The sequence below is a fragment of the Pecten maximus genome, chromosome 15 (assembly GCF_902652985.1).
Source record: "Pecten maximus chromosome 15, xPecMax1.1, whole genome shotgun sequence".
Lineage (NCBI taxonomy): Eukaryota > Metazoa > Mollusca > Bivalvia > Pectinida > Pectinidae > Pecten > Pecten maximus.
Window position 1 is genome coordinate 19,318,689 of NC_047029.1, and position 12,287 is coordinate 19,330,975.

Consider the following 12,287-nt stretch of genomic DNA (forward strand, 5'->3'; position numbering starts at 1 on the left):
CAACACTGGGAACCAGTACTACAAAGTTTCAATTCGACCATGCTCAAGTAACTATTTTTTTCATTTTTGTATCATTTTAATTGATTCATAAAATGGTACATTGAATTTTTCCATTTTCAAACATTTTCTTTAATTGAAACATGTAAGAACATATGTTTTACAATGTATAGGCAATGTTGTTGTTAAACGAAATATGTTTTAGTGTATTTATAATCAATGATTAGCTAGTATATATTATATATGAAATTAAAAAATTTGAAGAGAAGCATTATTATGGCTTTTTCATTAATCAGGATAATATGTCCATCCATGAAATACACACCTTGACCAATTGTATCTCCGATAGCTATTTCGTCCAAACTTGACCATAACAACAGCTGTGTACAGTGACCTCCCAGCTGACCTTGAACTGTGTTGGCCTTATACCCTACATAACGCAATTAATATCGCGTAATCTATTTACGACCAACGCCTGGTTAGCTTACTTTTACAGAAAATTCTATAAAAAATGTAGGAATAAATTCTGATTAAGAAAGTATTATTATAAGTGCGTTTTATATGACGAACCGTTACAGCAAAACGTTTATTTCATTAGACTGCATCGACCCCTGATTACTTTTCAGGCTCAATGTGCCGTTAATAATAAGATAACGAATTTCTGATATTCGTATTTATTCCATTTCATATTGTATACCACAACTCGTTTTCACAATTATACATGATTGATGCTATTTTCTTAGTTTGGCCCAGTTACAAATGACCGTTACTGTAATTGGAATGTATGTGCATGTTTATGCTAATTAAGGTGATGCATCTACGACCAGAGGTTTAATTTATGATTGATATTCTGCCCCAATACCATAATATAAATACGGTTCAGATCAAGTCAATTTATCCACAATTTGGTTCAGACTCATCACAGGTAAGTTCTATAGACTATGCTATATATTGTTTTTATTTTGTTTATATAAACACATTTTATTATTATAGTGTGAATTAAGAATTGGCCTTCTGATTTTTTTATTGAAAGAACTAATTATGTATATATATACATGTATATATTAATAAACTTAGCCAAGCTTGGTCTCGTTCACAAATTTACATTGATTTTATTCGTACTGATGATGTAGGGTAACGGGGCAATCTAGTCTGATCGAACTTACTCTGTGCGTCTGTGTCATAAGTAACATTAACGTATACATTGCAATGTAATAAACGCTTGAAGTGCTAAATATGGACATGTATTACAGGATAAAAAATAATTAAGAAGAGTGTCAATTTTTTTTTCAGTCTTAAGAAAAATAAATTCAACATGAAGACAGCTCTACTTGTCGCTGTTGTCGTGCTTGTGATCCTGGACTTGACGGCTGCTAGACGTCCACACCGTACGTATTATACGATATTGTTTAAAAATGATAATTCGCCGACAAATGTAATTATGATGAACTGAAAATAAGAAAGGACTGTTGTGTTTTCTAAAATATAATGATAATCATTGTTGACAAGACATTAAACAATACAAATTCAAACTGAAACCAGCCTTCAATTATTTGAACTTCTTTTAAATCTTAAGTAAACAATTAAATAATTGCATCCAAAGAAACGGCTCTATTTTTTATATGTATTTTTTTAACGATTATGTTGGGGCACAGTTTTGAGCTTTTGGCAATAAAGCATTACAATGCATTATTGAATCGGTGAATAATTCAAAGAGATATACGGTGAATTATTACTAAGGTTTAATTAAGGTTTAATAACGAGTGTATGTATTTCTTGGAATGTACTTTAGGAGGACGGGTCAATTTGTTAGCTTTATTAAATGTCTGCTATTTAATTATTTTATTTTTGTGTTTCGTTTCAGACTGTAAACTTCCGGTTGATCACGGACATCGTTGCGCTCATGGTGCTCGTCAACGGGTCTATTTTGATATGAAAACGAAATCATGCAACTCGTTCAATTATCGTGGATGTGGTGGTAACAAAAACAGGTTCAAGTCTCACCACGACTGTCGTAAAGAGTGCGCTTAGATGAGGAAGTAGTCGAATTATAATGTTGCCAGAATGCAGTATGACGCAGACAATCTGTTTGATATCAACGTTTCAACTTATGCTGAATTTATGATAGGATTATTTAAAGACTACGCATTACACTTCATTATTATGTTTGGGTTATAATGTTTTCATAAGAGATCAGATATATACAATAAAATATTTAAGTAAACATAAACTCGCTTGGACTTTGTTTTCTTTAAAGGCAGTTTTAGTACGTTTAATATATCTTCAACAATGAATTATAGTGTACTGATGTAGACACCTACTTTTGGAAAATCGAAATTCGTTTGGTTTGCCCAAATTTGAACATTTGTCATTTAATGGTATTTAAATTACTGTTCATTTGTAGCATGTGAGGTTCAGGTTTAGGTACTCTGTGACTAAGAAGGGTTCAACTGAGAAAATATTGTTTTGTTTACCCCCTCAATAATGAGTTTGAAGTTCAATATGGCGAATTACCTGCTACATCCATTTCTCGCAGATATTACTTAACACCGTTTTTCGTCATCGCGCTTGCTAGTTGTTGTTACCTACCCCGTGTAAAATCGATGTAAAAGGATTGTAACAACTTGGCTAAATTTCATGTATTTTCAACTGAGAGAGTTTAACATATGGCCTTCTGTTGAACTTGTGCAAGATTTCATTCCTAGATGACTTTGCAGAAAAAAATCCAAATACCAGGGTTATGTTGGATGCAACAGAAATTCCCATTCAAAAACCATCCAATGTAAATTCTCAATCTCATACATTGTCTAACTATAAGCAAAGGAATATTACCATCATATCAATGATTGACATCACTCCTAGAGGAGCTGTTTCCTATGTATCTGATGCCTATGGTGGCTCAGCATGTGATCGCATGATTATTGAAAGGTCCAAGTTGCTAGAAAAAGGGGTGTTTGAAAATGGCGATAGTATCGTGGCTGATTGAGGCATAATGGTGCTAGATTTGTTTGCAAATAATGATGTACATGTAAATGCACAAACATTTTTGAAAGGGAAATCTCAACTTGAAGCAGAGAAGTAGTGCATTACCGGCGTGTGGCTTCAAAGCGTATACATGTTGAACGAGTTATAGGCCTTGCTAAAACATATACAATTCTAAAATATGAACTTTGCCACAATAAGTTGCAGCTTGGATTTTGCATCATTTCCATATGCTTTGTTTTGAGCAATTTCAGAAATTCAATTGTTGACAGATATGCATGAAATAAGCCACGCACGTTGTGACAATTGTACTAAATAGATAGTTTAAGGTATTCCGTATAAAAACATATTTTAAGAATAATCAACTTCATTTTTAAATTGAAATTTCTCTAATAATGGTCTTAGAATATATTTCGGGAAGGTAGGAAATAGGGGTTTAGTACACCTACAGGAATTTCATGACATTTTCATATCTTTGCATCTCTAAAATAAATTAAGAATGTTGTTACTGTTGTTGTATATTAAGTGACATTATATACTTATTATCATTTTGTGGAGTCATTAACTGCCAAATGAATCATTATTCACCAGTACAAGGCATTATACCATAATGATATCAATGAATACTTAAAATCATTTGATACATATGTACAACTATAATTGGATTTTCATCAATATTATCAAGATGAATTACATAGGCACTGTACATGATTAAGTTGTGAAATAGATGACCAGACTAAACATAGGATTTCCATTGAAGAAAACTTTACAAGTTAGAGGCTATAAAGGGCCTGTAGTAATTGGTGTAGACAAGTTCTAGTTTCGGAAGCAAACACATGTTACAATAGTCACTGTCAATTTTAATCTTTTCAACAAATAGTGACTTAAAATGTAAACTACAAAGTAGCAAAATTGCCTTTCAGTGATGAAACGTCGACCCTGAATTTGGTCATAGCAGTTTGAAGATCTACAAAGTTGAACTGGGCCGTTGCATTCTTGTAAAAATCAGTTCTATTCTTTGATTTCGACCTTTGTAGGAACATTTCACTTCTAAGATATGTACATGATCAATAACACCATCTGGAGTAGCTCCAAGAAATGGTTTGCTTTTGCATACAAAAAAAATCCACATTTGCTGGCATGAATATTATGCTGGCTCTCCAACTTCCTGACTGCCTTGCATTCATAGCTGTTACCATGTAAAATGGCAGGAGATGTAAATGACCTTCACCTGCTTAAATGTTCACAAAGTTTTTGTTTGTTTCTTCTGTCTGTCATATGACATATTTGGCCAAAGTTTGATGATGTGAGTCTCAAAGATCATTCCGCAAACCAGTGTTTGTTTGATGAATGTCCTATTGTGCAATCTTCATTTTTTATGTCATCATCATTCACCTATCAAATAAAAAGTAATTTTGATTATTAACTAGTCTACATAATCTATAACTGTTGTTTGTATATTAATTGGTGAATATTATTTCAATAGTTGAATATTTGAATTTTGAAAAGTTTGAATATTTAGCCATGTTTTATCTGCCATCATCTTAGATGGAACCTTCATAACTGTTGCATCATTGAAAGGTGATATATTATAAAGCAAAGACTTGGAAAAACTAAAAAAAAAAAAAAAGGAAATTATCTTTAGTATGTAATGTATATGAATTTCTTGTATTTGCAATGATTTACAGTTAAGTATTTTGCAACATTTAACATAGATATAAATAAACCTTACCTTCAACGCTTCATCAACCCATACTTCTGTGAATGGTAGAGATAGGTAGTTGTGATCACATACTACAAACTAAAAACTGAATTAAGCAATTGTAATTTATCTATTTTCTGTTTTGATCATGATCAGATACATATGTTACTGTAACTACATAAGCAGGCCATTTTTGTTGCTATTTATATGCATGTACTTTTAATCACAAGAAAACTACAACACATTTTATGACTTGCAACGTACAGAATATTACTTGATGCACAACACCATCTCTTTTCAATCATCTTGCCAAGTTTACATATATTTTACGAGAAACAATAGCTTTTTGATAAGGTCAATGAAACCACAAGTCAATACATACATATAGGTTTAAATCCAGTATGGAGTTCTAGGGTTCATGGAATGAAATTGTATTAACTGCCAAATTATGCAAAAATGAAAAACAAATGAATGATTTACTTTGTTTTAAAAATCATTCCGACAATAACTTATTTACTATCTTTTTGTTGCACATCAGGTCAACGTGAGCTTTTTGACGATTACACAATTTCAACACCTCTGCTTGTGATCAAACGTCGGACCTCTTGATCACTGATTTCATGCTCAACCAATCAAGCTAAAGAAAAGTGCTGTCTAGCCAGGCTGTATATTGTGGCTTGTATTTACCAGGGTTTTTCAATCTCTAGTTCCAAAATGTCTGTACATTTTGCCAGCATCACCATTACTGCAGCAAAAAAACATCTCCTGTCGTTCCCTTTATGCTAAGTTTGTAGTTGTATGTCACCTTTAATGGAAAGATGACAAAATGATCAATAAAAACCAAAAACCAATCAAAAATGGCTGCTTTATGTGTGTATGTGTCTGGGTATCAGTTGATGTCTGGGTATCAGTTTACCATCACTCCTCCATTTGAAACATATTTGATAAAACATGCATGTGATGAAGTGGTATAAGCTGCGACTGTTTCCGACTTGGCTTTGTCATTGGTGTTACTATGTTATATACATATCTATATGTATTCTTTCAAATTGATAGTCTATCCATTGTTGATACTGATTGATAAACTACAGATTTGATCATCAAGGAGCTACATACATAATGTATTTCAAATTGTCTTTAGAAATTTTGTTGAATTGAGAGCATATATTCACATTAAGATTTTGGAAAGGGTATTTCATAGCATGTAATGTTATGGTACATGTTAACAAAAAAAATGTAAGTTTTAAAATATTTTCAAAAATCTATCTCTCCCTTAACAACCCTCCCAAACACATCATTAGTTGGGTTATTTTCATAAGAAATTGCCATTGCCACTGGCAAATTAATAATCCTTCAGAAATTGCAAAGTTAAAATTTGGGATGCACTTTAAAAGTATTTATTTCAGCAAATCTAAAGATTGTGTATAATTTGTATGTTAATGTAAGCTGATACTGTAGTGTGTATCACAATTATTGTAAATCAATAGTGTTTATATTTCACTGTATGCTATTTTCGTTCAAATAAAGATTTACCTTATTTTTCATTGTTGCACCGACAATGTCAGTAAAGAAAATGTCTTGACCAGCATCGAACATGCTAGGACACGATGGGAAGTATACAGTAGTTCCCATCCTTTATGGATTTTATGTCCCTAGCAGACACATTGTCACATGAAATATCAAAGCTGTGTGAGAAGCTATCCAAAAAGTGCATTGCAGTGTGATATTAAATAAAAATTATCTCAAATCCTTTCATGCATACATATGCAAATTAATTCGATTTTAGCAATTGTTGAAACTTTATGCAGAGTTGAATAAAAGAAGATTTCTTTATAGAACTGAACTTGAAAATACATGTTATGTACAATCATAGGTGTCGGTACTGGCTTATTTAAGAAAGCCTGTTATTGTAATAAATATACGCATACCAGCAAGACGATGTAAAAAGTATGCTTCAATCTGCTCTCTTTTTAATTTGGGAAGCTGTTGTCTATGGGAGGACATCAGTGGCTGGAATCCTGGTCAGGTCACTTCCAGAGGGTCTGGGAGTTGGACGGCAGGTGGTTTGAAATATTGATTCCGGTCATATGATTCATGTCTGTGATATCAATTAAATATCATATTTCCATACAAACTAAACAATGAAAACTTCGAGATTTGTATAACCACTTAAAAGCGATAAACCATATAATAACGATGTCAGTTTCATAAGCCTTTAAAACAGAAAAAAATGCCTTTCTTTTCGTCTCGCTTTCGAGAAGGAAAGTCAAAAGCAGTATTTTGAAGACCTAGACGTTATTTGTGATAAAATAAAGGGTGTGTATAACTGCCGAAATCAATGATATGTGTTTTCACTTCTTATATCACCTATGCAAGGTCATGGTATGAGATGTTCCTGAGCTCCGATAAGCAGTGTTTTCAAGCTGCGCGTCTGCTCTTAACAGTAAGCATACACAAGGGATTACACACTTAACACTATTAAATTGAGTCATTTAATTTGAAAACCATTCGTACCTCTGAGCTAAGTCAATTTTTCTACCATTCGTTACTGCATTTCCTCTTTCTAGCTCTTTTTTCAGCTTAGACACCGGCCAGTAAAAATAGGGCGACGTCATATATGTTTACCGTGTTTTCAAACGCACAGCTAACCACTGATAGAATCAAAGCGTTTCGGGTAGAATGATTGTCATTGCAAGATGATACATCTAAATGTAAATCTATGTTTTTCTTTCAATTCCTGTCCTTTTTTCGGCCTTTTCTGTCTTTGTCTAAGTCTGCTCTGACTTTCTGTGATTTATATTCTATCGCTGTTTCATTGACACACAGTTTCAAAAAAGAAAAAAACAGAAAGAAAAACATATTGAAAAGTGCATGTTTTGAAGCATAGAGGAGACACTTTTTCTGTTTTACGGAAATCAAAATAACTACATATTGCTACACAGTCCCAGGGAGAAAAACAGTTTGAAATATCAAGTTAAACCGAAATGCAATGACGCCCTTGTTAGTGGCAATTGGTTTGGAAAATATTACAAAAAAAACCCCAAAAAAACAATTAAACAAGCTGATCACTTGCATTGACAATCACATTAACAATTGTTTTATCATGATGGCAGTATTAAAATTGTTGCTAGTAGATTCTTTTATTGATAGATCGCCTGCCAAAATATCCCATCAGAAACATGATATCTATATCAATATGATTCTGGACATCGCTACCTTGCAGAAAGGGCTGGATAGTTCGTAAGAGGCCAATATTTCGGGATATCATTATTTCTCTTCTTTCAATTCAACGTCCTTCGTTCTAATGTTTGTTTCTTTTGACACTGTCTCATTTAAGGTCTAAGGTTTAGTGTTATCCCCGTGACTGGATGGGGTGTCCTACTTGGTGTTTTCGACAATATTCTGTGATCAGCCAACGCATTCATTTCGCACATACTGGAGGCCGTCTTAAAATTACCATAGATGTTCAACCATTAAACAACACATTTCAAAAAAAATATGGACGCATTTCTTTATTGTTCGAAAATATGACATTTCCCCACTACATACAATGCTTCATATTTATGTACATTTTCATTAAAAATACTTTTATACAATGAACAAATATAGAGAACACATACATTGTGGCAAAACTGTATTTTTTACTCAAATGTCGAGAGGAGAAGGACATCAAACAATGTTCTTTTTTGATCACCTCGGATGCTGTCATCATCCAGAAATCATGGCATTGCAGACATTTTTTTCGGCAACTTACTTTCCGATTCCAGCCGCCTGGCAGCTTCCAGTTCCCATGTTTGTTTACAACACTGGGAACCAGTACTACAAAGTTTCAATTCGACCATGCTCAAGTAACTATTTTTTTCATTTTTGTATCATTTTAATTGATTCATAAAATGGTACATTGAATTTTTCCATTTTCAAACATTTTCTTTAATTGAAACATGTAAGAACATATGTTTTACAATGTATAGGCAATGTTGTTGTTAAACGAAATATGTTTTAATGTATTTATAATCAATGATTAGCTAGTATATATTATATATGAAATTAAAAAATTTGAAGAGAAGCATTATTATGGCTTTTTCATTAATCAGGATAATATGTCCATCCATGAAATACACACCTTGACCAATTGTATCTCCGATAGCTATTTCGTCCAAACTTGACCATAACAACAGCTGTGTACAGTGACCTCCCAGCTGACCTTGAACTGTGTTGGCCTTGTACCCTACATAACGCAATTAATATCGCGTAATCTATTTACGACCAACGCCTGGTTAGCTTACTTTTACAGAAAATTCTATAAAAAATGTAGGAATAAATTCTGATTACGAAAGTATTATTATAAGTGCGTTTTATATGACGAACCGTTACAGCAAAACGTTTATTTCATTAGACTGCATCGACCCCTGATTACTTTTCAGGCTCAATGTGCCGTTAATAATAAGATAACGAATTTCTGATATTCGTATTTATTCCATTTCATATTGTATACCACAACTCGTTTTCACAATTATACATGATTGATGCTATTTTCTTAGTTTGGCCCAGTTACAAATGACCGTTACTGTAATTGGAATGTATATGCATGTTTATGCTAATTAAGGTGATGCATCTACGACCAGAGGTTTAATTTATGATTGATATTCTGCCCCAATACCATAATATAAATACGGTTCAGATCAAGTCAATTTATCCACAATTTGGTTCAGACTCATCACATGTAAGTTCTATAGACTATGCTATATATTGTTTTTATTTTGTTTATATAAACACATTTTATTATTATAGTGTGAATTAAGAATTGGCCTTCTGATATTTTTATTGAAAGAACTATCTATATATATATATACATGTATATATTAATAAACTTTGCCAAGCTTGGTCTCGTTCACAAATTTACATTAATTTTATTCGTACTGATGATGTAGGGTAACGGGGCAATCGAGTCTGATCGAACTTACTCTGTGCGTCTGTGTCATAAGTAACATTAACGTATACATTGCAATGTAATAAACGCTTGAAGTGCTAAATATGGACATGTATTACAGGATAAAAAATAATTAAGAAGAGTGTCAATTTTTTTTTTCAGTCTTACGAAAAATAAATTCAACATGAAGACAGCTCTACTTGTCGCTGTTGTCGTGCTTGTGATCCTGGACTTGACGGCTGCTAGACGTCCACACCGTACGTATTATACGATATTGTTTAAAAATGATAATTCGACGACAAATGTAATTATGATGAACTGAAAACAAGAAAAGACTGTTGTGTTTTCTAAAATATAATGATAATCATTGTTGACAAGACATTAAACAATACAAATTCAAACCGAAACCAGCCTTCAATCATTTGAACTTCTTTTAAATCTTAAGTAAACAATTAAATAATTGCATCCAAAGAAACGGCTCTATTTTTTGTATGTATTTTTTTAACGATTATGTTGGGGCACAGTTTTGAGCTTTTGGCAATAAAGCATTACAATGCATTATTGAATCGGTGAATAATTCAAAGACATATACGGTGAATTATTACTAAGGTTTAATTAAGGTTTAATAACAAGTGTATGTATTTCTTGGAATGTATTTTAGGAGGACGGGTCAATTTGTTAGCTTTATTAAATGTCTGCTATTTAATTATTTTATTTTTGTGTTTCGTTTCAGACTGTAAACTTCCGGTTGATCACGGACATCGTTGCGCTCATGGTGCTCGTGAACGGGTTTATTTTGATATGAAAACGAAATCATGCAAATCGTTCAATTATCGTGGATGTGGTGGTAACAAAAACAGGTTCAAGTCTCACCACGACTGTCGTAAAGAGTGCGCTTAGATGAGGAAGTAGTCGAATTATAATGTTGCCAGAATGCAGTATGACGCAGACAATCTGTTTGATATCAACGTTTCAACTTATGCTGAATTTATGATAGGATTATTTAAAGACTACGCATTACACTTCATTATTATGTTTGGGTTATAATGTTTTCACAAGAGATCAGATATATACAATAAAATATTTAAGTAAACATTAACTCGCTTGGACTTTGTTTTCTTTAAAGGCAGTTTTAGTACGTTTAATATATCTTCAACAATGAATTATAGTGTACTGATGTAGACACCTACTTTTGGAAAATCGAAATTCGTTTGCTTTGCCCAAATTTGAACATTTGTCATTTAATGTTATTTAAATTACTGTTCATTTGTAGCATGTGAGGTTCAGGTTTAGGTACTCTGCGACTAAGATGGGTTCAACTGAGAAAATATTGTTTTGTTTACCCCCTCAGTTATGAGTTTGAAGTTCAATATGGCGAATTACCTGCTACATCCATTTCTCGCAGATATTACTTAACACCGTTTTTCGTCATCGCGCTTGCTAGTTGTTTTTACCTACCCCGTGTAAAATCGATGTAAAAGGATTGTAACAACTTGGCTAAATTTCATGTATTTTCAACTGAGAGAGTTTAACATATGGCCTTCTGTTGAACTTGTGCAAGATTTCATTCCTAGATGACTTTGCAGAAAAAAATCCAAATACCAGGGTTATGTTGGATGCAACAGAAATTCCCATTCAAAAACCATCCAATGTAAATTCTCAATCTCATACATTGTCTAACTATAAGCAAAGGAATATTACCATCATATCAATGATTGACATCACTCCTAGAGGAGCTGTTTCCTATGTATCTGATGCCTATGGTGGCTCAGCAAGTGATCGCATGATTATTGAAAGGTCCAAGTTGCTAGAAAAAGGGGTGTTTGAAAATGGCGATAGTATCGTGGCTGATTGAGGCATAATGGTGCTAGATTTGTTTGCAAATAATGATGTACATGTAAATGCACAAACATTTTTGAAAGGGAAATCTCAACTTGAAGCAGAGAAGTAGTGCATTACCGGCGTGTGGCTTCAAAGCGTATACATGTTGAACGAGTTATAGGCCTTGCTAAAACATATACAATTCTAAAACATGAACTTTGCTACAATAAGTTGCAGCTTGGATTTTGCATCATTTCCATATGCTTTGTTTTGAGCAATTTCAGAAATTCAATTGTTGACAGATATGCATGAAATAAGCCACGCACTTTGTGACAATTGTACTAAATAGATAGTTTAAGGTATTCCGTATAAAAACATATTTTAAGAATAATCAACTTCATTTTTAAATTGAAATTTCTCTAATAATGGTCTTAGAATATATTTCGGGAAGGTAGGAAATAGAGGCTTAATAAAACCTACAGGAATTTCATGACATTTTCATATCTTTGCATCTCTAAAATAAATTAAGAATGTTGTTACTGTTGTTGTATATTAAGTGACATTATATATTTATTATCATTTTGTGGAGTCATCAACTGCCAAATGAATCATTATTCACCAGTACAAGGCAGTATACCATAATGATATCAATGAATACTTAAAATCATTTGATACATATGTACAACTATAATTGGATTTTCATCAATGTTATCAAGATGAATTACATAGGCACTGTACATGATTAAGTTGTGAAATAGATGACCAGACTAAACATAGGATTTCCATTGAAGAACACTTTACAAGTTAGAGGCTATAAAGGGCCTGTAGTAATTGGTGTAGACAAGTTCTAGTTTA

At 32.8% G+C, this 12,287-nt stretch overlaps 1 protein-coding gene and 1 long non-coding RNA gene across 2 annotated transcripts; both read left to right on the forward strand.

Annotated features, from left to right (window-relative positions):
- The first annotated feature begins 887 nt into the window (after nucleotides 1-887).
- On the forward strand, nucleotides 888-2,227 carry LOC117344023 (mambaquaretin-1-like). The gene is made up of 3 exons (XM_033906615.1): nucleotides 888-922; nucleotides 1,291-1,385; nucleotides 1,862-2,227. Exons 2-3 carry the CDS (start codon nucleotides 1,313-1,315, stop codon nucleotides 2,026-2,028), a joined length of 240 nt encoding a protein of 79 aa, XP_033762506.1. The 5' UTR covers nucleotides 888-922; nucleotides 1,291-1,312; the 3' UTR covers nucleotides 2,029-2,227.
- Nucleotides 2,228-9,363: 7,136 nt separating this feature from the next.
- LOC117343916 lies at nucleotides 9,364-10,710 on the forward strand. Its single transcript, XR_004536099.1, has 3 exons — nucleotides 9,364-9,404; nucleotides 9,774-9,868; nucleotides 10,345-10,710. It is a non-coding gene; the product is annotated as an uncharacterized LOC117343916 (long non-coding RNA).
- The last annotated feature ends 1,577 nt before the right edge of the window (nucleotides 10,711-12,287 follow it).